A 27,569-nucleotide genomic window follows, 5' to 3' on the forward strand; every position below is an offset into this window, starting at 1 on the left:
CCCATGAATCCATTGCACAGGAATGCATGAGGCAAATTACTTCATTCAATAAATGAATCTTCAAATCAAATAGCCTCTATTATTTAGAAGCTTGAATATTTACTGGTCTTACGATTCAAGTGCATTCTCAATGTATCACAATGAATTTTATCCTTTTTTATCAGTACATATAGGTGTTAGTGTTTCAGTAGTCATTATTAATACCAGTGAATATATAACGATTCTCAATACTAATTTCTATTACTGAACACTTTTTTAACCATTTAACTATTTTAAATATTTAATTTAGTTGTAAAATTAATTATAAAAGTACTTTTTTTTTTTTTTTTAAACAGTAGCTTCAAAATATCCAAGTAAAAAGATAAAAACATTACACGCAATGTGCTTTCATCATCTAGGGGTGATTTGAGTATTAAGTTATTTTTCCCTTTTTGCATCACACTTCGGTGAAATGTGTTGCTTATTATCATAGCAGTGATGGGCTAATATTATTAATGTTGACATGTAAAAACATTTACCACATACAACAAATCAAATGCAAAAACATCCTAATTCAACTGCCACTGTTGTGCACAATGCTGCTCCAATAATAACAATCCGACTGAAATCAATATCCATTGAGAACACCTCTGAACACACACTGTTAACTCAGCATGACTATATGGGACTTTCATGATCTTGTTTCAGGTCAGTAATGAGGGTTATGGGGACTATTAACCTCAAATGCCATGCTGACGTTAAATAATTTTGCTTTAGGCTCATACGGAAAAAGACGAACAAATGAAAGCAAAGAAAGGGTGTAAAGATGATTAAGTAGACTAAGAGAAACTTCTGCTGTCATTGCTACTAATCAATTTACAGAGGTTGAATTATTTGCAAATTAGTACAGTGAATACAGGATTTAATTTGTAATCAAGAGTGAGAGATTATATATATTTGATCTTTTTTCATTCATTTGTATGCACTATAAAGTTTCCTGAGGCGCTTAGTGAAACGGGCCTGTTTGAGGGAGGTTTGGAAAAGCATCCATGTTTCAAAAAGTAATCCAGTTTGGGGTTTTCTATGTTGGCTCGTTATACTTAAGATATTACATAGTTAAGCTTCTTGATGCAGATTTTAATCTTATTTTACGGGCTGTCTCTTAAGTAGCACAGTCAAAAAATAGGTGGGAGTTTGGGTTGTACTCACATCTGCGTTGATCCATCACACACTCTGCTGTTGTAGTACTGTATATCCCTGAAGGACATCACATGACTTGATTTTGGCTGCTGCCCTCATTCTGCTGACGGAGAGGCCACTTATGTAAGTAAGTACAGACCTATCAAAACTAAGAACACATTAAAAAAGGCTCTCTGGTGAGAAACTTGAGCCGTGCTCTGCTATTCCAGACTTTCTTGACTATGTTCTGCCTCAACAGATTATAATGCCAGAAAATCCACCGTCTGATCTGGGGTCTGCTGAACTAGATATCACTTCCCCATCCACTAAACCCTTACATGTTTGGAACATTTTAATTAATGTACTGACATACATATCTCTTATATTAGTCTAGAAAGTATCATTTAGACTGGAAGTTTTTCTTTCGTTTTAAACAACTTTGAAGAAAAAAAGAAGTTAAGACATTAGGAAAAGTCTTTTTATTTCGCCACCTTGTGGCCACCCTGTTGCAAAGTGCTTTCACACCAGAAGGCAATGAGAGTTTAAAAGGTAGGGTTGGTGATTTGTTTTATAAACACTTTTTGATATAGCCTACTGGTTAAAAATCTCTTCACATCCTGATAGCAATCAATAATAGAAGTGTTGTAAATATTAAAACATGTACAAATATCTTCTTTGGAAGTCATAGGACCAAAAAAAATGCTCGTCCAATAATTGTATTAGGTCTGAACCATAGACTGGGTCTGAACACAAAAAAATCTGCCACAAAGAAACAGCAGCGCCTTTTACAGTTCCTCCTGAACCAAAACATTGAGTTTATGCTGCGTTCAACTAGCCTGGAAATCCAGACCTAAATCTAAAAGATTAATGGTCTGGCGTCGACTAATGAAAATCGGCCAGCTCGAGGGGCAGCACCAAGCATGCATTTGAAAATCTCACAGCACGCAATTGGATAACACTACGACCAATCACAACAAGTTATCGCTTAGCTACCAGCGGAGCAAACTGGTAGATTAGACTCTTACCGTATCCGGTCGGCAAAACAGCAAAAACGCCCTTCTTGCAAAGGAACGATTCGAGCGCCGTCTTCTGTTCCTCTTTTAGAGAAAAAGTCTAAATCTTTCATTGTAGCGGCCAAAGCAGTTTCAAACACATGTTGTTCATCCATAGCCATCTTGCAATGTTTACTAATGACTTCGAAGTCTCAGCGCTGTTGTCATCTCGCCTCTGGCCCGCCTATATCAGATAACCCGATGTGATTGGTGCAGCTCAGATAGAGGGGCATATTTAATGAGCATCATTACTCGACACCAGAGTAACTCGCTGAGCAAATTCAACTTGTGCTCTCACGAGAACTCTGGATAACCAGGGTAGCGTTCAACCGTAATTACGAGACGTTCTACCTGACAGTGGAGATTCGCGAAGCTACGAGTGGGCCTGGGTCCACCCACTTTGAATTGTGGCCCACCCTGGTCATTTTCAAAAAATAAATAATTTAATAAACGAAACTAATTGTAATAAACGTATTATCACACTTTATAACAATTCTGATAATTTACTAACTGATATGCTTTTGGGACAAAGGAACATGAGTTGCCTAAAAATATGTACACAATGCCTGTAAATTAAAAGCATTTCATTGGTTTTATTTAATAAATAGTTCAATTTACCTACCCAAGCTTGACCAAAATAATTTTTCAACTGTTTTACATCACCTTATGATTGCACAAAATTGTATTTTAAGTTTGATTTTTGATTTGATCTATTAACATTTGTGTTAAACAGTATTATACGTGCAGTGTTATACTGTTTTTTTTTTTTTATGCAACAGTTCAATAACAATAAGTTAATATTGAGCAACTTACATTTTGGCGGTATATTGTCAGTTACACTGTCTGTTTTTGCTCCGCCCGTGAACACCTCACAAAGCCACAGCAGAATTAACCGTTGCGCGTCCCCGAGGAAAATACAGTAGGAAAGGGAAAGCATCAAGGCACGTCCGAGTGAAATGTTAGCTTTACTTCCTGTCTCCTGGGATACCTTGACCTTCATCGGATCGATTTTTTATATTCGTTGATATCCATTCATATCCCACAATCCTGTGTTTTCCATTCTGTAACAGTTGAGCTAAAAAAAAAAAGTAAAGATGGCGTCTGAAAGTTGCGGTTGGTAAGTTAGTGTAGACATAATATATTATGTCTGAGTTAGTATGTAAATGTACGTTTTAGACCAACGTTTTCCACTTCTGATGTTATTTCTAACGAGAAAATACTATTGTAGTTATTAAATATTCGCTTAGTTATCAGCAAAGCTCTATTTTGCTCAGAAGTCTGTCCGAAATGAGTTTCGCTCATGCGCAAACGCTGCCTTCAAAGTCATTGCCTAATAAGGCAGCGAGGCTACAAGTCTTTTCGTTTTCAAGTTTTCCGACGCAGCCGTGGCCTTTCTTTCCTTTTTTAAACGAATCACTCATAATTCACAAAAGTATTACTTGCATAAAGAGTCACAGACAAAAAAAAAAAACTTAGTGATTCAAATTGTGAACAGTCAACCAACTTCTTTAGCAGGAACTTGGGAGTCAGTGTAGGTGAAGTTTGTTTAAATAATAATTAACCACAATTAATTTTGTGATTTCAGAAATTTAAAGATCTATGTTTAAAAAACAACATTGATGTGGAAAATAGAAGAAAAAAATATCATGGAACTTATATATTATAGGCTACATAGGTATAAGACCATCTTGGCCTCATGTGACCATGAGAGAAAAATTTAACACCCAGACATACTGAACATGCTTTTTAAGATTTTATTTGTTTAAAGTTGGTACAAAATGGTAGATCAGAAACATTCTCAGCACTTGCCTTTATGCATTCTGATTTTTCAGAACACAGGGACACACTCTCTCTCACGCACGCACGCACACACACACACACACACTAAGATCAAGCAGACCAGTTAGACCAAAGTGACAAAAGACATGTCAAAGAACTCAAACAAATAAACAGAAAATGAAAAGGAAAAAAGCCCTTTACACGCCGTCTCTACAGAGACAAACGAGCGATGCCCTTTAAAAAGTCAAATGTGTGTAACAAATCTGAGTTTGTTTAATACTTAGAAAAACACTCACACAGGAGGAGATAAAGGAGAATTACTTTGCTAAAGAAGCATCCTCAAATATGGATGGGGGGCTGAGCACAGGAGAAGAGCTAATATGTATGTGGCGGGATCAAGCTTCATAGTCGCTCATAGCACTTTTAGCAGAGTGTGGTCTAGATCTCCCCACACACAACAGACCCCAGATCAGCTGTCTGGATCTGAAATACTTCATGAACACATGCCCTGGTGGTAAAGATGGAGGAAACTCCCTGAGGTGAAAACTGCACCAGTATGCCGTGTCTGGGTGCTGTTCAGAACAGCAGGAACTGAACAATCTCTGGATGTCGAGCCTGAACTTCTCTGGCAGAGAATCCACTTCACAGTCCTGGGATTCTCAACCTTTCAGACTCAACGAATGCTCTCCAGATTCTTACAAGTAACACAGTACAGCACATTTAACATTCGCACCGTACATACGACAGCATGTACTACATGAAATCAAACATCATTACACAAATTCAAATATATTAGCGTACTCAGACACACATATACATACACAGAGGTTCATTCTTTGAGGGGACCTAAAACTTGTCGAAAGAATAGAAGAAAAAATAGAGAATAGAAGAATGTTACAGCTGAGCTTTTCCATAGAATTGAAGTGGATTGAGAACAAGGGCTGTCATGATAGCTTTGTGAGGAATAGACTGACATGTAAGTTATTGACTGAAAAACATCATTGTCCACTTCCATTGTATGGAAAAGAGAAGCTTGGGCTGCTATATGAATCTCCTTTCGTGTTCCACATAGTAAGAAAGTCATTTGGGTTTAAAAACAACAACAAAACTCATCTAAACAACAGAAAACAGGGACCTTACGAACACTCTTATGAACAACACATTTCAGCAAACACTCGCTGACGTGCAGCGTCGCCGACAGGGCATGTGGTTTTGGCCTGTGCTTGAAGGGAAGGGAAAAATTTTAGGCCTCTCGAGCTTTCAGGAGTTCAGCAAGAACATTTCTCTGAAGATTTCACTCACATAATAATATGTAGCCTATTTAAATGAGAACAAATTAGGGAAAATCTGAACACTAGCGAATGCTACAAGTGGAAGAGACTTACAATAAAGACAGAGGAAGAGAAAACAAAAAACAGCTACATAGAACTCCCCAAAAACACACCTATACATTTTTATCTTTGATAAACATTGATAGTGTATAAATAAAAAAAACTTTAAGCATTTATTTAAGTTAGACATATATGGAAAATGGTTATCTGTCATCTATATGTAGTTGCTTTGTGTAAAATCATGTGAATTATTGAGTGAATTGAGTACTCATCATAAACATACATGGATGGTGTATTGCCTCTCTAATGCTGAGTATTACTGTTAGCAAATGAACACTGTACATGCCACCATCTGTAATGGCCACGCTCACTACTTCAAATGACAAGCAGAGCCACCCAATCAGATTGCTCAAACGTGGGTGTGCATGTGCTCTGCTGTTCTGAAGAGGTCTATTCTTTCTTTTTCTTTCTTTTTTTGCTTTTATTATTTTATTTGAAAATATATATTTGTTTTTCTCTGTATTCGAAAAAAGCATTATAAAGGTCACTTACAAACCAGAAAGGGAGGGAAGAAAACAGTCTGAGAGCGCAGAAAATGTCATCTTTATAAAATCAAATTATAGAAACAACAGAAAGAAACGCCTGACTAATGTTTGTCAAATGGGGTTACTGGGGCAAAAGGTCATAGGCAGGTGTCTAGTCCACGGGCCCCTGGAAGATCAGTCTGATATATCCCTGCTCACCGTTGAGCTGCTGGGCGCAGAAAGGACATGCGGCATGGAAGGTGTGCGTTCCGTGAGGAAGAGGGATTTGACTCCAAAATGCAGCTGTTTTTTCTGAGCACACGTGGCCGCACGGGCTGAATCCATGAGTGGGAGGGGCTGCATCTAGGTAAAACCCCGCCTCACAGCCCAGCCACAGCGGCACGTATGGCCCGCGAGCGCGACACATTGGACATTCTCGCTCCCGGCCCTCCCTTCCGTCACGCTCTGCGTCTCGGTTGCCCCAGTTGTGGTAGCCGTGAACGTGGCCGCAGTTTAGGTAGACCCAGGGCTGCTTCTCGTCCACGATGTCCTTCCTCCGCATGCTGGGGAAGGCGAGAGTGTTGAAACCCACGGGACACTGGGGACGAGCGGCATTCAGCTCTTGCCGGAGCGCCTCCAGGTGTTTGACGGTGGGGGTGCGGGAAAGCCCCTCAGCGGTACGCCACAAGAGAGTCGCTCCACAGAGATCGATCAAAGAGCCATCCACCAACTCTTGAGTCTCATTGTCCACCTACAGAGAGAAAAAATATACCAAAAGAGCAAAGAGAAGAGGATTGAGTTATAAATAGAGCCCATATTTATGCCTTTAACACAAAACAAAATCAAAGGCTTATCAGAAGATGCAGTGCTGCAAAGTTTGCCTGCAGGGGGCAGTAAAGCCCCACTATCCATACAGAAATGATTAGTTCTTGAAAAGCAGCAAAAAATAAATAATAATCTAACCATTTACTGCTTAAGACATCTGTCAGTGTGATGTCACACAGACATAATTGTGTAAAATACACACCCTACGATCCACACATTCAACCTGGAGTCACAATTCATGGTTGCGACATATTTCACAGAGCCGCCCTTGATCAGCCTTTAGTTTGTCCTTCGCTATACTGCATTAGCCACACCTCACACACACACTTGCACAGCTGTATGAACACCATGTGTGTGAACTGTGCAGTGTCTGAGCTGTGCTGTGTGAAGGACACTGAGTGCAAGTGCAAATACGAGACAGTTTTGTATTCAAGCAAGTGTGTATGTATGTATGTGTGTGTGTGTGTGTGTGTGTGTGTGTGCATATATATGTATATACATATATGTTGCTCTCGACATTTAAAGGGAATATTTTACATGTTCTGCATACAGTATTATTTTAATAATACTAATGTTTACAATTGAGGAAATACTAGAAATGATAGGAATAAAAAAAAAACATGAAACAAGAACACATTAATTATAATTGTAATAAATACAAAATAAAATATATTTTTTTGATAGATGGATAGATAGTACTTTATATTATAAATAATTATTTTGTTATTACGCTACTGGTCAAAAGTTTGGGGTAGATTTTTTAAATGTTTTTAAGGAGTCTTTCACCAAGGCTGCATTGATTTGAGTTAGTTGTTGCGTTATATTATATTATATTAATATATATTATACATTTTCAGTATTCTTTGAATTCCAAAAGAAAAGCATTTATGTGACATTGAACATTTTAACTAGTTAACTAATATAACCAGTGGTGCACACTGGAGGCACACAAAAAATATAAAATCCTGCATGTGCTCAGCACTGGAAAATTGTGATAAATGTCCTAACTTCTGAACTACTTGACTGTTTCACCAGCATCAGACCAGAGTCTGAGCAGTTGGGCTTGAACCTGATCTGTTCTGAGCCAGTAAAGCCGAACGTCTCTCCACAGCAGCACAGTTGAGCAGTGTTTGCCCAGCACTGAGGCAGCATTAGATCCATGTTTAGCCAGCATTGAGCCATCAGCAGGACTCCTCAAGAGCAGGACATGAACAGCAATCAGGAGCGTGTTTGTTCTGCCCATGACAACCCAGATTAATGGGGCGCCTCTGAGCCTCTGGACTGTGAGTGCATGCGAATCAGAGAGAGTGTTTGAGTTGTGCACCAAGAATACATAAGCAGTTTGATTTGCGTTCCTCAATGTGGCCAAACACATCATGGGCCCCATGCATATCTAGGAGTCTTAACAGGCCTATATTTGTCCAGATAACAACTAAAGATAATAACTTGTCTTGAGTATGGGAGGAAAGTGTTGAAAGCGGTAGTTCTCATTGGGCCTCCGGTTTGACGCACTTAACAAATCAACTTCAGATCATCTTACAGCTTTGTGTTACACCAAACAGGGCAAAACTGTCTCGCCTGGGCCGTTACTGTGGCAACAGCGTCCCAGAGCAACCGGTCAATGGCACCAGAGCGCTCCAACGTCCCGTCTTGCAGGGAACCATATGATTCTTTAACACAGCTTCAATTTCAGAATCCCATATGACATCGCATTACAGCTTCCACAAATGCTACTTCATTAATACTAGCTGATATTTATGGTCTTATGATTTGAAACAGAGTGTGTCTCCAATAGGGTTGGGCAGCATGATGGTACTGTATATACCTTGTGGCGGTAGAAATGTGTCAGCTGGTAGGAATTATGCTATACCATTTAACTACGGTAACTTGTGGTAAGATTTTTTTTTTTTTTTAAACACTAATTTACTGGATCATCAAAAATAGGAGCACTGACCATTTTCCCTCGCTGCTGAGCCGAACGAGTCTCTCTCAGTGTGAACACGTTTCCGCACACCGAAATTTCTCTCCACACGCCTGGTTTGGAGTCCTCTGTGAAACCGTGACGAGGATGCATTACTAACACACCGTTAGTAGTCAGACCGTCCATCTGTCCTTCCGATGTCTTCCACTTTGCTGCTTTCTCCTGTAAAAAAAAGAAAAAAAAGATTTTTATTTAAATGATAAAAGGGAGTTCACCTGAATCTCCATCTTCCATTCCTACATTGGGAACCATTGGACCAAACACTTGAGACCATAAACTTTCATTGTATGGACACAAAGAAAAAAAACTACTGAGATCCTTCTCAAAATATCTTCTATGTTCCACAGAAGAAAAAAAGTTTGGAACGACATGAGTAAATGACAGAATTTTTAGTCTTGTGTTAACAAGCACTTAAAAAACATTATGATACAAGTTTTTGATTCAATGAACACCTCAGTGGTTTTAACATTTCTGTGATTTAAAAGTTTTATGTAAGGTAGATAATACAACATTCAAATCAGTTCATGAGGTTGATTTCAGAAAGAGGCTACCAAATCGGTTTTTATTAGAGATTTAGATAGATTGGGTCTTCAGATGTTAACGCTGCTCAAAAGTAGTGCCAGTTTTTCATGCCTTGTCCTCTTTATATAAGCTCAAGTCACATTTTCTCGCTCTCTCACCCCAAGGAAGATGTTCTTGGAGGAGTCGAATCCGGCGGCATAGATGCGGGCGGTATAAGGGGGCGTTCGCTGACACATGATCCGGCATGCGAAGCGAGATATGGTGCTCTGAACTGACTGAGTGTCAGAGTTACTCTGACTCCCGGGAACCGTGTCGGTCACCACAAAGTCTATAGGACTCTCAGTTGAGCGGCCAATCTGAGATGTAGAGAGAGATTAAACATCAAACACTGCACACAATTACAGAAACACAGTAGGAGATACACAATCAAAGCAGATGATAGTGACACCTCTTTTCTGCCTAGTGACAGCATTAATTCAAGCTGACATTTTGAGCAGTGAGATTAATAGACGCTTTTGTACACAGTCCAAGACTAAGTCCAAAAGGACAGCGGAGATCAGTCAACAGTGAGTCTGTACCTGAAACATGTCTGTATTGCTGTCTTGAGTGTACTCCACCACCACCGTCTGTACTCGGGACAACGTATAGGAAATACTGTGCTGATCCTTGTTACTTATGGCCTAAGGAAACAGGAAGAGAGATAAAATAACATGCTGAATCAAGATACACAATACTAATTTATATTTATATATATATATGTTTATACACACACACACACACAACACGGTTTGCAGATTTGGGGAAAACAATTAATTCAGCCAGCAAAAGTTCACTGGGCAGCCTAATAAAGTCTAGCAGACTGTGGAAACAGGCTGAGAGCTGTTTGTGAGTATGTGTGTAAATGTGTGTGTTTGTGAGGGAGCCACAGAGGGGTCATTCATGAGCTCAACAGTATCCAGATGTGTAAGTGGACACACCCTGTTCCATTACAGCTCAAACCCACCAAGTTTTTTAATTCAAAACTTAACCAGAATCAAAATGACACCGTAACTGCTGATTCTCTTGTAGTGTGTGTACGTGTGTGTGTACGTGTGTGTGTACGTGTGTACCTTGGCCGCCTGTGGGGTGCAGGCTACGTGTACAGTGCTAGGTTTGACACCGTTGGATTTGGGTCTTTTGAAAAGGGCAAACCTGCTCTTCCTTCTGCCGCGGTCCCCGTTGGGTAGAGAGCCATTATACCTGCAGAAAGAGAGGGAGTGAGAAATTCAACTAAAAAGACCTGCACACAACATTTACTCCACCATCAATTCAGCCACAGGCAACAGGTGGTGAACAAAACAGATACAAGCCCTCACAAAAGCAGAAACAAACAAAAGCTCTACGGTAGATATTCAATCTAATGCTTTTCTATGGAAAAGCAAACAACCATTTAGGTTGTTATCTGGAACTAATACCTAATCCCAGAAATTCCAAACAAAAACCATTCCAGAATTTACAAAGTTCAAGATCCACTCTTCATTAAAATATATATTTAGCTGTGATGACACACTGAACTTGCCAACCCCCCATGGCAACAGTTTATAGGTTACAAGGCTGATAAAAGTTATGGAGGCGAACATGAACAGGGCAACCATGAGATTGGATAACTATGATGACCAGTTAGTAACAACAGTGATACTTCATGTCACTTGCAATTTGGTGTTCCCACATTTATGTGGTACGAAATTCAGTTCAAAATCTGATCTATGGAAATGTGTGAATGGTGACACAACATGTAAGCAAAAGTGCAGTAGTGTCCCCAACTGTCAAAATTCACTCATTTATGCACCAGGGGCATTGACTATGTACCGAACGGTGAACGAGCAGCTTTAGACACAGTATAGTGTATATTTGTTTGTAAATATAGCATCGCATCTGGAAAGTTTGGGATCAGTAAGACTTTCAAAGTTTTTTAGAAGAAGTCTTATATACTCACCAAGGCTTCATTTATTTGATATATTAATGTTTTTACTATTTAAAATGACGTTATTTTTAATATATTTTCAAATGTATTTTATTCCTGTGATGGCAAAGCTGAATTTTCAGCATCATTACTCATTCTAATATGCTGGTGCACAAGAAACATTTCCACATTGTCATTTACTATAGTATGGTGTAATGCTGACACTTCTGTTGCCATTACTAAAGGAACCAATGGATGTAGCAAATGGATCTGATATTATCAAGATTCAGTACTAAAGATCAAAGCAGCATTTGAAAAACAAATCAGATCCGTGTGCAGTGTGAAGCCTATATACACAAAGTATTATGAACACCGCACTTGCTGTGCATTGTGATTTCCTCTGTTGAGGTTTCCTCTCAGACCTCCACCCACTTACTCACTGCCCAAGTGTGCTCCAGAAACAGCACACAGACACACAATGTTTGCAATGTGTTGATGTAGTTCAAATGTTGTGTGTTTGGTATTGTGTGGGTTTGGGCTTGAAATGCACAGCAATGGACTTCATTAAGTCTCTGATTGTTTTAACATGAACTCCTTGAAGGCATGCACTGACATTGAGTGCATTCTCAACATATTTTGGCAAACCCACATTATCGCAATGTACTCTGTAAACAAGCTGACCGATTGTGCTCATTTCTCCCAAGCCTTCCCTCATAAAACTACATTCTTTCTTATATGGAGATCAGAAAAGTGAAGACATCCACCAGGTGACATCTTCAACTTGAGTAAGTCTAAAAAAAAAACACACGCTTACGACAGAGACTTTTTCTGTGATGATCTAAGAAGTGATGCATGGGGGAAAAAACTAAGTTGAAGAACATTGAGTCAGCAAGAACAGGGAATTTCATGGGCTGAAAACATGATGCATGTACACACACAAGAACCGGGCTGGGTATTTCCACAGCTGTGACTTCTCATATACGACCGCATTCCTTCAGAAAACACTCCGGGAAGGACAGATAGAGGGAGGGAAACCCCACGAAAGCCCACCCCGGAGTGGTGAAGATGAAGGAAGTCTTTCAGTGTCAGCTGTTGCTGGGAGGAGAGAGTGAAAAGCCAAGGGAAAACAAGGTGGTGGGTGAAAATGAGCCGCCTCATCAGGAGACTGACTCATGGAATAGTGTGTGGTCAGATGTAGGTTATAAGCTCAAGAGAGCTTTGTCAGAGCTAGAAGCTCAGTAACCAAACTTGCATATCACAAATATCATTCCCAAAACATTCAACAGAATTCATATCTGTCTCTACCAAGATGAAAAACAGAACAAAACATCCACACAAGTAGGGTTAAACAATTTAGGGGAAAATCGAATTGGGATTTTTCTGATAAAACCTGACTGCAATAAAATAAAATCCAGGTTTGCTGTGCTTGTTTTTACAATTTTGCAATTGTATATCAATATGACTATAAAGCAATAATAATAATAATAATAATAATAATATGGGAAGATGTTTGCCACATGTGGCGTTCCCAAATGCACATTAAAGTGACCCAAACTCAGAGCAGATGCAGTTTGTGTGAAGCAGCATTACTGCTGATAATAAGCTTCTGTGTAAGAACAGAGTCGGGCTTCACTATAAAACAAGCAGCGCATATATTTCTTTAATTAAATCGCACTAAGCCATATCATGATTTCATGATTTTTTATTCCGATTAGTCGTCCAGACCTACACACAAGGTAGCTAAAACCATAGATTAGCAGTAACACAACATTTAGATCAGCCATAACTCAACACAATAATGGAGGTGAGTCCTCCATGCGCTTCAGGATGAGAATCTAATCCAATCCATGACCTCTGAGAACATCTAATCAAATTTAATACACAAAAAGCTCTTTTAGACACCAGTCAGTCATGTGATGGTATAGCGCAGCGTATCACATAGGAGGCTGTTCTGCAAATGAAAGTCAATGAATGAAGTGCATTATGACACCCCAACACCACATTGAAAACCACTGTTTTCTAACTGAGGGCTCCATTGTTCCCTTAAACATGCATCACCCTCACATTTTGCCCACAATGACGTTACTAACAACAACAACCACCAAAAACCTCATGGCAGCTGACTTTTTTCAGAAAAACAAGCATGCACATGCATAGTTGTCACTGAGCATTACAAGCATTGCAAACTATTAACCCAGAGTCAAAGGTCAGAAGGCCTTACCCGAGCACAATGAGTTCTCCGTATTTGACTGGCACTTTGGTTGACGACGTGGAGATGTTTTCCTGGTCAGGGGAGAACATGGATGCAGTGTGTGTGGGGGAGGGGGTTCTTTCCGCTCCCAATGTGAACGCAACACCACCACACACACTCAGCTCTCAGCTCTGTCTCCTCTTCATCACCATCATCATCTTCATCATCACTACAACTGTACAAAACAGAGAAAGAAACCTGTAAGAAAACAGTTAAGTGGCTATTTTTGGGGAGTGCCTTTAGCTGGCATATCATTTAGGTTAGTAAACCACAGGAAGGAATTGTAAAATTGCACCAGGCACCACTTAAGTGATGTTTGGTGACCCATATTCTGCAGTCTTAACCTCACTCTTTCTCATTGTAAGCTATAACTTACAGTATGGTATGTACTCTTAGACATGGGATTTGCTAACAAGATCTAAAGGACAAACAGAAAAGATGGTGATCAGCTAAATGCAAACAAACTCTCAGACACAATCCAATGGAGCTTAACACCTAGCACATTTTTTCCTCAGTTCCTCAGTTTTTCCAAAGTTCACCTCAGTCTGCATTTCATGTGAAACCTGGCCAAATTGACCCTCACACTAAACCGTGATTTGAGAGCATTGTCCCTGAAAATTCAGACAGCCTGTGTGTGTGTGTGTTACTGAATGAGGTCCTATCTGATCAGTATTATACTACAATGGAGACAGAATAAACGCAGGTTTGTTAAAATAATACCTAAATAGCTATTTGGCTATGGATTAACATTATCTATTAGCCTGCACAGCCTAAATGGCCGTTCACACAAAGGACGATAACGATAAAGATATAGTTATAAAAATCAATCTAAATATAAAAGAATCCACACCACAACTATAACAGCACAGAGAAATTATATAATTGGAATCACTTTCAGAACGTTTTTTTTTTTTTTTTTTTTTTAGCTGATCGATGATAAAAAACATTGATAGGATGGTAATACAATTATCTTTATAGTTATCGTTCTTGGTGTGAACGGGCCTTAAGTGACGTCAGCAGAAACTGAAAGCTATTATAAAGCTAAGTTATAACATTTTAATTAAAGATTACAAAACAAACAATATTTTCTTTGGAAAAACATGAACCAATGGGACCAGGGCCGTGTATTAAAAGGTTCAATATCAATTTTTTTTTTTTTATAACATGCATTAAAAAAATAATTCAAAATATAACCAGGAACGTGAAATGAATTACAAGACTTCAATTTAGTTTTTTTTCCATATTAGCTTTAACTTAGCTAATTTGTATATATGGGAGCTGTGTCTCTACATGTCCATCTTCTCGTTTTTTTGTCCCTAAACAGCGACGCCAGCAACTCTGGGGATTCTCACCCTCTTCCGTCCCTCCATCCAGAGAGTCTTCTTTTTCACACCTCCCTCCCTCCTCCCACAGCGATCCCTGTCCCACATACCAGACTGTTGCTATGGCCATAAACTGTGTGTGTTGCTGCTGGACCTCTTGCTTTAAGAGTGTAGTGGAGAATGTGGTCATACAGTCCCTGTATAATACTTTAACAAGGATTATGAGTGTTAATGGGCCACTGCACTAATAAATTCCTCACACTGATACAAAATCAACACCTGCCCTATATACACACAATCCTGATAACACCAAAGCATGTGGTCTAAATGACATACACAGCACATGAATTGCTAACAGGTGTTAGCCCGAGCTGTTAACTTCTCTTTTAACAGAGAAAAATTTCCTTTAGAACAATTAAACAGTGACAAAGTTTCAGTGTGTTGCTTTTCCATTGTTCTTCTTGAGCATCATTTTTCTCAAACATGGCGCTCAAGTTAAAAGTAGTTTGTCTCTAGACCTTGCGTCCACCACACAAAAGCAGTACAAAGTGACTTACCACTGGAGCAGCCACATGGCATATCATTCCTGAACTGTTTAACACAACGGAAGTGAGGTCATCAAGGAAATTTGGAACATGCTAGCATGACAGGGTTTGATTAGCCCTATAGCAATCACTTGAGTAAAAGTGCTTCAGTGTGCACAATGAATAATTTTATTCTGAGTATGCATATCATCTAAGAAACAGCAGTGAGAAAAAAAGGTTGACTAATAATCTGCAGTCTTACAAGTGACCACAGAACAGGAAGTCAATGCTGCTTACAGAGGAAAAGAAAGAGGTGTTGTGGCAACACTACTCACATCTCTTCCTACACCAAAGGCAGAGACCATTTGTCACTTGTACCATGAAGTATAATAACAGCAGTTCTTCCTGTTCTTAGAAATCACACCGTTTACGCACGACCCTTATACTAAAACAGAAAGACAGTGAGGGAGATTAGAAAGTGAGAAAGCAAGAGAGTGCAAGGGAAAAGAAAGGTAAAGACTTCCCAAAGTACACATCAGACAAGAGCATTACACAACATTAACCGCAATTAACTGTTTATTTGTATGTTTTAGGCCTGAAAATCCAGTAATATTAAGAGGACAAACCAGCTAACTATATTTACACAGCAAAACACACTTGATGATCTCTTTGTTGCAATTTTACACAACAGATCATTCTAAAACCACTGAAGTAATTTGTAGTAACGCAAAGTGGGAGAGAGAAAACGAAAGGAAACAGGAAGGGAGAATAAGAGAAAAAAATATGTTCTTTTAGAAAAAGGTCATCAGATTTATGTTTCACTCATGCATGCAGATTTTTCAGATATTTCGCTCTTTCCTCCACCTCTCTCGGTTTCACACACAAAACCACCTCACAAAATCAGTCAAATAAAAACACTTTCGATATCTGCATCTCCTCATCTCACTGCGCATAAGGGTTTCGATTTCATGAAACCCAAGTGAAATGGTTACATAAAGGGTCACATGGTTACAGTTTTACCTTACACACTAAATAACAATAGAGAGACAGACAGACAGACCACACACACACACTACACACTAGTTATTAGTTCAGAGAGCTATTATACAGTCAGCATCTGTACCAAAATACAGTACAGGACAGATGCACACCCTGTTTCACACACACCCCTGACGTTTTTGTCCAGATTTGTCTCGCACGGCCTCTCTGTATAATGACCTGAAAAATAACCCGACCTCATGAGGAGTGAGACAGACCGGGTTAGCGTTAAGCCTGAACAGAACTGCGACTGAGAATGAGACGCACGCAAACTCCTGATCAAAAAACGAAATCACCCACAGAACTAGGACTGTTTCAGAGCTGAGATGTCAACAGCTCTCAGCCCACGGCTTTCAAACCTAAAAAAATACTGAATATAGTTAATCTTTTGTTTCGGTGCTGGTGAGAAGTAGCCAGTTCATAACAAATCTTCAGTATGCACAGAGATTCATTACTACGGCTCAGGTTGGGCTTAAGGCCCAGTGACCACGGCAGCTTCGCTTCATTTCCACAACTTTACGAGCTTCTAGCTCTTCTTGAGCTCAAACAGTTTAAAATTGCTTGAGTGTTTAAACTGACAGGACCTAAAACACTTTCAAATAATAAACTTTCACTCTACGATGGTTAAACTTTGTTATTAATCTGTGAATCAAGTGCATTTCAAGTACGATCACTATACTTGACATCGCACATCCTGCGATGTGACTATCGATGCTAAAATGTCATGATATATCATGCAGCCCTAATTTATAGGCCCATTTATACACAAACATATACATTCATATATATGTATATATACACACACACTGTATCAAGACATTGGTAGATGCAAACATCTGTTACAATGGTAGACATTGTAAACAGGCTCGATGCGCACTTTTGCCGAGCCCGCACTGAAGGGAGGTCCGCAGCAGACTTCTTCCCGACAGTCAAAGCGGAAGACTGCAAATGTTTAGGGTGCTAATTGGGACAGGGCCTATGACTCAAATTGTCCTACAGCATGTACGCTAGCCACAAAATAGCTTTGGTAAACATTTTACCTTAAAGACAGCATGAAATGGAAATTGCAACTGTCTTTTCCTCCCTATTGTGACACATCAGAGTGAAACGGCTTCTCGAATGAGAAAAAAAAATGTAGGGTGGGATTTGACTTTTTCCATCTGGTATTGATTGGATCGTTGTCGTTTGCTAACTGCTGCGATCTCAGGTAAGTGACAGGTTGCTGGAGGATAAAAAATAATGATGATGTGCATGGATAAATCAATAATAAACACTGAAATATTCCATTAAAAATAAGAATTACCGATTTTTACTTCATGGTGACTGTCTGGATATAAAACACAGGGTGCATCTGTGAACAAAATCCTTCCTTTATCTTTTACACAGAACATGGTTTCAGACCTTGCGGAATATGATATGACCCCCTGATCCCAGAACATAATACCAAACAGTTTGAACTGTACACACGTGATGAGCTGTGTCCAATCCTCTACAAATTTTACACACATTTTGGAACAGTGATATGCTATTGCCTGCCAAACTTGTCAGACTTTAGAGATATGTGTGTGGGTTCAGGTACACAGCCTGAAACCACTTGTGTGCTCAGACAACTCCCATACAACTTATGACAACACCTTAAGAAACAACCTGCATGCATTCAGACACATACAAACACACACAATACACAAAACTGAAAAAGCTCATTAGAGTCCACAGCTGATTTTGCTGCATTAAAGAGCAAATATAACCAAAAGCTTAGAAATCAATAAGTCCTTATACACAATTACACATTCAAAAGAGAGAGAAATGGAATTTCCCACATGCAAAAAACCCACCAAAAACTCAGATTCAAAGGAAAGAAACCACCTTTCTGTTGGGGGGGGGGGGGGGAGTGTTACTTCCTCACTTCTGTGATTAAAATGAGAATTTTAAGACTGAATCACGATCTTAGGTTCTAATCTAGAGTCACTTTGCTGTCGGGGGAGGTCTGAATTATAGCCTAACGGCGAAGAAAACTTCTTTCATGAGTGGGTAGGATGTGGAATCTTAAACCGTTCCCATCGAGAAATTAGGGAGAAGTATCAGTGGCATCTGTGGTCTAAAATAGATCCAAGAGTAGAGAAGGAAGTTGAAATTAGAAGTCAGGAACCAGAGGGGAGGTACACATCTGCATCCAGCATGGGCATCTGGTCTGTGGGATCCACAAGCGCCACACGTGGGTGATGGGAGTTTGAAGTGGAGCATGTTGGGTGTGCAGCTGCTTCACAGCAGAGAGAGCAGACGAGTGATACACACCCGCCGAACACCCGTACGCATGGCCGACCACAGACGAATTAAAGCTGTCTGAATTTGTACACAACCGTGTCAAAGGAAACTTCCAGTCTGTGTGACATTTCAAGCTTTTTTTTTAAAGCTCAGGAAAGGATTTATACAAAATAAAAGTCTTTGGCCTTCGATATTTAACAAATCTCTCTAACTGCTCTGAAAAATAAATATATAAATAAAATACAAAAAAAAAAAACTCAAATAATTTTTAAATGCTACAAGAGAATTTAGGCATCACAAAATTATAATGTACAGTATGTAAAAATGGAGGAGGATGCATCCGAAATAAGACACAGCTACTAATGTTTTCACTGAGCTTGTTGCAGCGCATTCTGGGATTCTCTTCTGCAATGGATAGATGTTATGATGCCTTACAATTTTGGCTAAAAAAAGGTTGCTAGTAAGGAGGCAACATTACTTCTGGAAAAGCAAGTATGTAGGCTTCGGAAGAGTGCAAATGTCTCTGTAAAACACACCAACACACTGAACAAGTCACAAAATCCATGAATCACTTTACAAGTAACAACACAGACTGACTAAAGGATCCTAATGAACACATTACAAACACATTCCACCATTAATGAGAAACTGGATGCACATGTGGTTTGATCACAGTTAAACTGCAGAAAGGAAGCAGGTGAGGCACCTGGGCAGGAACACCAGAACTTACCACATATCACCACCTTTCCACCACTCTACACTGACAACTATTTGAATCAATACAACACTGCTGACCAAGACAGATGTACAGCATCAACACAATGATGAATTTGAGCTAAAGATGAAAGCGCAGATGGTGAAAAGGAGATATGGTAAGATGAATCAGATATCCAGGAGCCTGCATGCATGCATGCACAAGAAACACCATAACCCACAAAATTTATTTCTGCCATAATTTACTCACCCTCATGTCATTCCAATCCTGTATGGCTTTCTTTCTTCTGCAAAAGACAAAAAACAACATTTTGAAAACTGTTGGTAACCAAACGAGGGGAGCTGAGGATGAGTAAATGACAGAATTTTAGTTTTAGGTTGAAACTGTCCCTTTAAATACCAGACAGACACGTATGCATCGGCAAAGAGTGGCCTTAAGTCACCTGAGACTTGGTGAAAAACAAAAATCAAAGCTTGAGAAAAACTTCAGCTAGGAACAACAGGCCTTTGAAGCAGCAAGAGAAACATCAAACGTTTCCTACATGCTGCTGTAAAACATCTAAAACAGAGTTTTTTTCTAGGTCAAGGGACTGCTGACCCTATACACACTTTGGAAATGCAAGTGGGCGACTTTTTTTATGTGCTCCTTTTGTAGGTTATGCACCGCTGAACAAGTGGGAGAAATTAAAGATGAAAACAACAGACTGAACTTTACTATCTTCATGGGAAAGATGTCTGTGGTCTGTGGCTACTCGAAACAATCAAACCCTGCTGTCTGAGAAAGTGGTGATCAACTAGTGAACTAGCCAATCAACAGTCAGTGTTTAAAAAGTGTTTCTTAAAGGTGAATTAACCTTAACACGCTCCACAAGGCTGGTTAATCTCCAGAGTACCATTTGGATCACACACACACACACACACACACACACACACACACACACTACCTCACCACGGCCATTCACCCAACACTGAGCTAGCAGCCTAATTGGCTTAAAGCTTTCTTTAAGGAACAAAGAGTGCATGGAAGCTGTCTTAAACCCAGTTTATAAAGTCTCAGCTCAGTCTGTGTTTGCTTAATAGAGGATCAGAAGAAAACAAGCACTCAGCTTCAAGCTTACCAACAAACAAGTTGAGAGTATAAGATTGAGAGTGGGTCAGGTGACACAATTAGGTCTGTCACTGAGAATACGACCACAGATTCAACAGCCAGATCTTGATTTCTTTGAATGTGCGTTTCGATTTAATATGTGGGGAGAGGAAAAGGAGGGGCGTGCATTAACACACACACACACACACACACACCTCTCTCCATCTGGTACCGATTTCACCACAAAGGAAGAGACCTCTGCATTGCCCCACCCTCCCGTGCGCACACAGGAACACGTGAACATACTATGCAGGCTTTGGAAGTGAGGCAAAACCGAGTGTCCTTTGGTACTAAATTGTTCCAAATGACCAAAGGTAACTTATCAACAGACATCATTTATATATTTAACATCTGAAACGTGTGACAAATTCATATGCAGAGTGACTCAAAACAATTACTCCAAAAAGTGAAATACAATGCAATTGTGAAAGCCAATTGAGAAACAATACAAAAAAAGATGCAACATAATGACTCTCTGATGACTTCCCTTCTGACCTTCAGTGTCAGAGATAAAACATTTATGAATTAGATGATGGGTGACATTGGTTAAGTAGTTGACTGTACAACATTGGCTGGTTACTCTTATTTTTTAGTTATTTTTTGGGGGTGATCTAGCTTTTGAACACAAGAACATATCTTATGTAAATGCCTCAAAGACATCAAATTTGGGTCAGTTGGACTCAAAACCAGCCTAATTGTTTCTTTAAAGGGATAGTTCACTCCAAAAAAAAAAAAAACTGTACTCACACTTATGTGGTTCCAAACCTGTATGACTTTCACTTTTATGATTGCACTTATCCATTGTTTTTCCTTTGTAAATATGCACTAGATGGATGTCTTTGACCAATGCACTTGCATCTCTTTTGTATTGTCTCACACAACATGGCTTTCTTTTTTGGTGATTTTTGCCTTTATTGTGATAGGATAGTATAGAGAGGACAGGAAGCGAGGTGGGAGAGAGACGGGGGACGGGATCGGGAAAGGTCCACGAGCCGGGACTCGAACTCGGGTCACCCGAAGCACAACAGCGCCACATGTCAGCGCGCTGCCCATGAGGCTATCGGTGCCGACACACAACATGGCTTTCTAAAAACGTGGTGCTCAAGGTAATAAGTTTACATTTTAAATAAATAAATAAATAAATAAATAAACGCACCTTAACTCCTTGAGTTTTTCCCCATTCTACTGCTCACGTCTTGCATTTTTTCAACACAAAAAGGGCAGTTCACACAGAACGTGTTTTTGCATTTAAAAAGGGTAAAAATAAATAAATGCAAGGTCACTCTAGAGATGTGATTTTTAGGTTTTTAGAACGACGTGTCATGTGCAAGACCAGAGTGCAACGGCCAAACACGTCCACATGTTGACAGAAAAACAAAGGAAAAACAAAGGAAAAGCAGCACAATGGAAAGCGAAAACACTGTGTGAACTGAACAACTACCAAATATGTAGTTTTGCACATCCTTATTAATGAATGCATATAGGCCTAGTTACTAAGCAGGTGCTCTTTTCACTCACTAAAGTTTTCTAGTTAGTTGACAATGTTAATGCATTGTCATTTAACTGAGTATGTTTAACTGCACAAAATCAGATTTCAATGAAACATTAACAATGAAATTGTTTGTTTTAAAACAGTGAATTATTGATTTAGCCATACACAAATCAAACTTTTAAAGTGAATATAATTTTTTTTCTGTGGCAATCTACCCGTCCAAAAAGTAGAAAGTCTATAACATAAGAGTAGTAACTTTCACTGGAATCTGAATAGAAACTTTGCACACTTCAAACTTGTAATAAACAGTCAAAGAAAGAGATAGGGAGAGGAAGCAATATAAAACTAAAGATAATCATCTAGGAACAAGAAACGGTTACGGACAACACTCAAGCTGAATGTGACATGGCGAAACGGCTAGCTTTCTTAAACGAGTACAGGACAGACAGATGGAGGGAGGACAGGAGAGATGATGGGAGTGGCTGAGCTTCAATTTCAAGAGCTTTTTAATTATTCAATGACATGAGCACTGAAACCAGAGAGAAACAAACAGACTGGACTGTGACAATGAACTAACCATGCAGACACAAACACATATGTATATGAAACCACAGAGAAACACATGGTATTGAGTCTTTTGATGTGATGTGTCTGAAACAAAGGCTAACCTTACAAATACACATCTAAAGAACCACTTACGGAGAGCACAATCAACTCTTCCCAGAAACTGTCAAATGATCCAGTAAAGTGGGGGGTGCTCTTTAGATATGGCTGTATAAACAGGAAACAAGTCATTCTTCAGAGCAGTCCATATGCTAACACTAATTTAAACTCCAGTCAGCTGGTTTTTAGATATACTTCAGGGCAGTTTCGAAAGGATCCTGTCAGTGACGCAAGCACCAGATGCATGCCAGAGCTCATCGTTCTGCCGGATTCATCTTTGACTGGCAGAGGCTGACCTCTCAGTCTCCATGACAATAACTCATTTACAGCCCACAGTGATCAGCCCTGGCTCTCCCCAAAGGAAGTTTGAGGGGAACCGAGGCCTGTGATGGGGGTTGGTGTGTCCTTCAGGTCACATGACCAGTCTCGTCTTTCACACACCGCTTTAGCTGCTCTGAGCAACAAAAAAAACGCACAGAAAGCAAGAGTCAGCAGGACATATTATCAGAATCAGGTTTTATTTGGTACGTCAGGTACCGGAATTTAAACGATGTTCAACAGAAACACAAGAGCAGAGATCATACTACCAATCAAGATACATACACAGTCTGAACAAGGTGTGAAGACAAACAAGTTACTCTCTGAATCTCTGTCCCCTTGACTACTATTGAAAAGCTGAGGTTGGTAAGATTTTTTTAATGTGTTAAAAAAAAAAGTCTCTTATGGTCACCAATGCAATGCTGCATTTATTTGGTCAAAAATACAGCAAAAACTGTAACATTGTGAAATACAAATACAATTCAAAAGCTGAATTTTCAGCAGAAATTACTCTAGTCTACAGTGTCACATGATCCTTCAATAATCATTCTAATAATAGCTTATTTGGTGCTCAACAAGACACCTTTGCAGAAAAGGGAATTAAACATAACACCATGAAGAGTTTAGTTTACTGAAAATGTAAAGAGAACTCTAAGCTAGCCATTTAAAAACCAATATGCATAAATTTCCTCAGTTTTCAGGTGCTGCAACAAACAAACTCAAAGGGTTGAAGTAGCCTGTCAGCACAGCCAAGCATGTGAGAAAGAGAGAGTTCTTCCTGCTTCCCTTTCCTCTGAGGTGCCCACTGTCTGACCTAGTTTCCACAATATACGTCATCCTTAAAACTTTGTATAGACTCAACAAAGTGGCCAAAAGACAGTCCTGACCAGGAATATAATGGCTGAATGGTCATTAAATATAAATATTTTGTTGCATTGTAAGTGTCTTTACTGTCACTTTTGATCCATTTAATAAATCCATGTTGAAACTTTTTTTTTTATTCTTTTACTGGGCCAAACTTTTGAACAGTAATGTATATCTTTACATGTTTGTGAGAAATAATTAATTTGATGAACCACATTGCAGTTGTGTAGCTAGATCCAGATGATGCTGTACTGCGCACTTGGGCCAACAACTCAATTCCAATGAAATTGAAGGTCTCTGGGGGTGCTATTTAAATGCGGAGGTTTGGCACAGTTTCCAAAAAAGCACCGAGCTCATTCTTCAAACAAATGTATATCACTGGAACGTATAAAGTAGCGATCAGTCAAAAAGTGGGTGACATCTCGCACAATTTCACATGGGTTTTAACACCTTCAAAGATTTGTGTAACCCACACAACACTGGATGTTTCTCATTACTGAAAACAAACGGTGACAAGCAAGTGGAAGTTATAGATTTGCTGACTACTGACATTTTAAAGGGATAGTTCACCCAAAAAGTTGTTCTAAACTTCTGTTGAACACAAAAGAAGGTATTTTTAAAGAATGTTGGTAATCAAGACAGTTGACAGTAGCCACTGACTACAGGAAGAAAAAAAAATATGGAAGTCAATGGCTATACCGTCAACTGTCTGGTTACCAACATTCTTTAAAATATATTATTTTGTGTCAGAAGAAAGAAACTCAAACAGGTTTGGAACAACATGAGGGTGAGTAAATGATGACAGAATTTTCATATTGGGTGAACTATCCCTTTAACGCTGCATTCTAATGCCTCCCTAAAATCGTCTCGCAAGATCTATTCCCAAACATGTAGGCTTAGTAAACAGAAAATGAATCATAATGACAGCAAAGTCAAATTTGAGAGAAGATCAAAGCAAAATAACACATAAAAAGTTAAACTGCAGGTTGCAATATTTAATAGAGAATGATGACTTGGCTCAGGCTTAGAGACATCAGACAGTTTCACAGATATCTGATCTGCTGCAAACAGATTGCTGCTGATCCAGGAAGAGTTTTTCGCAATTAATGCCACTGCACCGGTTAAGCAGCTAAAAATGAATCCTAGACCAGCAGTCTCACAAGACACTGGAAGTGATACAGACTGAGATCATTTTACACTACAGCAGAGTCAGTGCGGCTCCCGTGCTTGAGGGAATACATGTTACATAAGGTGACGTGAACACAAAGACAAACAGCATACTCAAATCACCAGTAGAGCAAAAAAAAAGCCCAAAGTGTCGAATGGTAACCTTTGCTCTTGTTTAAAGGAAAGCAGTCAAACGGCTGGAAATGAGTCCATGGTCATTTATCAAGGCAAAACAAACACAGAAGGAACAATATTCTCTCTTACCAGTAACTTTGATATACAAACAAGGAACTTTACATCTGATAGGGTAGACAACGACACCACTGTATTGCCCTCACTGAGGAAGTTCAGTTTATATAACTGCAAAAAAAAGCTCTGCATCAAAGTTCTCCAACTAAGATGCCCAATGTAAAGTTTATCAAATAAAGCACAAACCTGAATTCACTCAAACCACAAAAAAAAAAAAAAAACAGATCCAAAGAGATCACTTCAGCTTGGGGTTATTAACAATTATTGTTTGATTTGATTTCAAACTAATTTAAATTTAAACAAATATAATACAAAGTTAATTTCAAGATAAATGTCCCTGTAAATGCATTATGTAATTTTTTTTTACATAATGCACAATTATGCATCATTAAGGATTACTTTGGCTTTGCCATTTAAGCATTATAATCTATGTGAATTAATGACTAGCAGGGCAGGTTTACAATTAAACATTCAATTGTTGTACAGTCTCTCTATTCACCTGACAAAAGTAGTTTTCCAAACTTCAGCACACTTTATTTGACAGCTCTAAGTTTCTCATTTCAGCACTAGGCATGAATGTGACAGCAGAAACAATGGAGTGACAGTAAATGTTGTAATAACGCACGTTAATCCATTGATTGTTTTAATAAATAATTCAGATGTAGCACAGCACCGGCTGGTACCAAAGGGAGGGGGGGTTGGGGGTGATTGACATCCTGACGTCAGCACGGGAACGGGACAAAGGCCACATTGGGTCGGACCAGATGCTCGGTCTGCCTATGCAAATGACTCTGAGCGTTTAAATACATCAGCAAAGAACAATGACACGTCTGTAATGAGCCTACAAACGCCAATGCTAATTCTGCCCATAAAGTATATGGAGTGCACTGCTTTCTCAATTAGTAGAAATCTCCATTGTCAACGCAAACACATCAAAATGAAAACGAGGGCTTCATGTAATTCACTGGACTTGACATAGAATGCTAAAATTCTAGTTTATTCTTGGACATGTCGAGTAGCTAAGCATGGACAATTGTGAAGTCAGTGGCTAAAACACAAGACGCAAAAAAAAAATCATTTGTATATATCTGACAGAAAATCTAAAGAAATATAGGCTAACATTTACAATTAACTAAATGACACCTCTTTGCTCTGCTAAATGATAAATGTAAATAAACTTCAGTTACAGATATTTATTCTCAGCTTTTTGAAAATCAAAACATATCTTTGTCAGTATATTTGATAGACTGAAACAACACAATAAACAGACATAAATAAGCTGAGCATTTATATAGGCAACTGAATGATGACATAAAAACAACCTATTGTTTAACATAAGTCAACATGATAACCAGAAGATATGCAAACAACAAAATGTAACAAAACAGACAACATTGCAGGGAACAAGTCAGAATAAGAGAAGAAATAAATGCTATTCTATAAAACACCAGCTATGTTGTTAATTTTTCTAGTGAATAATATGAGGTACTCACGGCGGTGCTGGTGTGTGTTTTTTTTTCCGAGGCACGAACAAAGAGCTGCTCCGTTAGCACAGGTTTAGCTACAACTGCTGTCTGACTGAATAAATTAATACATAAAATAAAAAATAAATAAAACACAGAATAATGGATGAGGAGCTTCTATAAGGGCACGCGAGGCTAACTTGCTAACAAAGGCAGGTGTTGAGACTTCTCCTCAAAATTCAAACAAAAATATTTTTTCTGCCGTTGTATGTGCTGTGATCCCAGACAGTCTCGGGCTCGGAAGAACAACAGATGATTTAAATAAAAAAAAGTAATGCCTGGAAAATGGTGTTGTCCGCCCGCTGCTATTAGAGAGACTGTAAACAGACGGTGGTGTTTTGTGTTGTAGTGGCTCTAGTGTACGTTAGATGAGCGGAGAAAAAAACCTGCCGCGTCACTGATCGGGTGAAGAGGATTGTGGGTAATGTAGTTCTCAGCACTGACCCAGACAAATGTTGCAAATGTTGTTACTGGATTAGGTCGCACATATAGCTACTGTATCTTTGCAGCAAATCTCACATTTGAGCTGCACGCACGCCCAAAGAAAACAATCACTGTTTTGTATCACATTAAAGAGATGTCTGTAGCCTACAACAAATCAACGAAGTAAGGCTCTAATCTTGTATTATTCATACAACACAGGCAGTAGGCCTATACATTTCTGTGTAAATAGAATAGACATAGTTCTGTTTGTTGCTGGTAATGAATGAGCAGCGATGAGTGTATTATTTTTATTTGCTTTATTTTATTGTAGCCTATATTTTATTTAATGCAGCATTTAACATTTTATTATTATTATCAATATTATTATTATTGGCATGTTTGTTTATTTATTTATTCATTCATGAATGTATTCATTTTTATTTATTTGTAGCGTTTTAGTTCTTTGAAATCTGAATTGAGTGCTGTTCGCCCTTG

At 39.0% G+C, this 27,569-nt stretch overlaps 1 protein-coding gene across 2 annotated transcripts; it reads right to left on the reverse strand.

Moving 5' to 3' along the window:
* Window positions 1–5,815: 5,815 nt before the first annotated feature.
* Window positions 5,816–27,012, reverse strand: peli1b (pellino E3 ubiquitin protein ligase 1b). Of its 2 annotated transcripts, XM_084393305.1 has the most exons (8): window positions 26,622–27,012; window positions 19,479–19,515; window positions 13,336–13,540; window positions 10,282–10,411; window positions 9,751–9,852; window positions 9,331–9,528; window positions 8,624–8,812; window positions 5,816–6,595 (listed from the first exon to the last, which is right to left on the reverse strand). In XM_084393305.1, exons 3-8 carry the CDS (start codon window positions 13,413–13,415, stop codon window positions 6,017–6,019), a joined length of 1,278 nt encoding a protein of 425 aa, XP_084249431.1. In that variant the 5' UTR covers window positions 13,416–13,540; window positions 19,479–19,515; window positions 26,622–27,012; the 3' UTR covers window positions 5,816–6,016. The 2 variants fall into 2 exon arrangements, with proteins under 2 accessions (XP_084249431.1, XP_084249432.1); XM_084393306.1 differs by lacking the exon at window positions 19,479–19,515.
* Window positions 27,013–27,569: the final 557 nt, after the last annotated feature.

The sequence above is a fragment of the Rutilus rutilus genome (assembly GCF_951802725.1).
Source record: "Rutilus rutilus genome assembly, chromosome: 21".
Lineage (NCBI taxonomy): Eukaryota > Metazoa > Chordata > Actinopteri > Cypriniformes > Leuciscidae > Rutilus > Rutilus rutilus.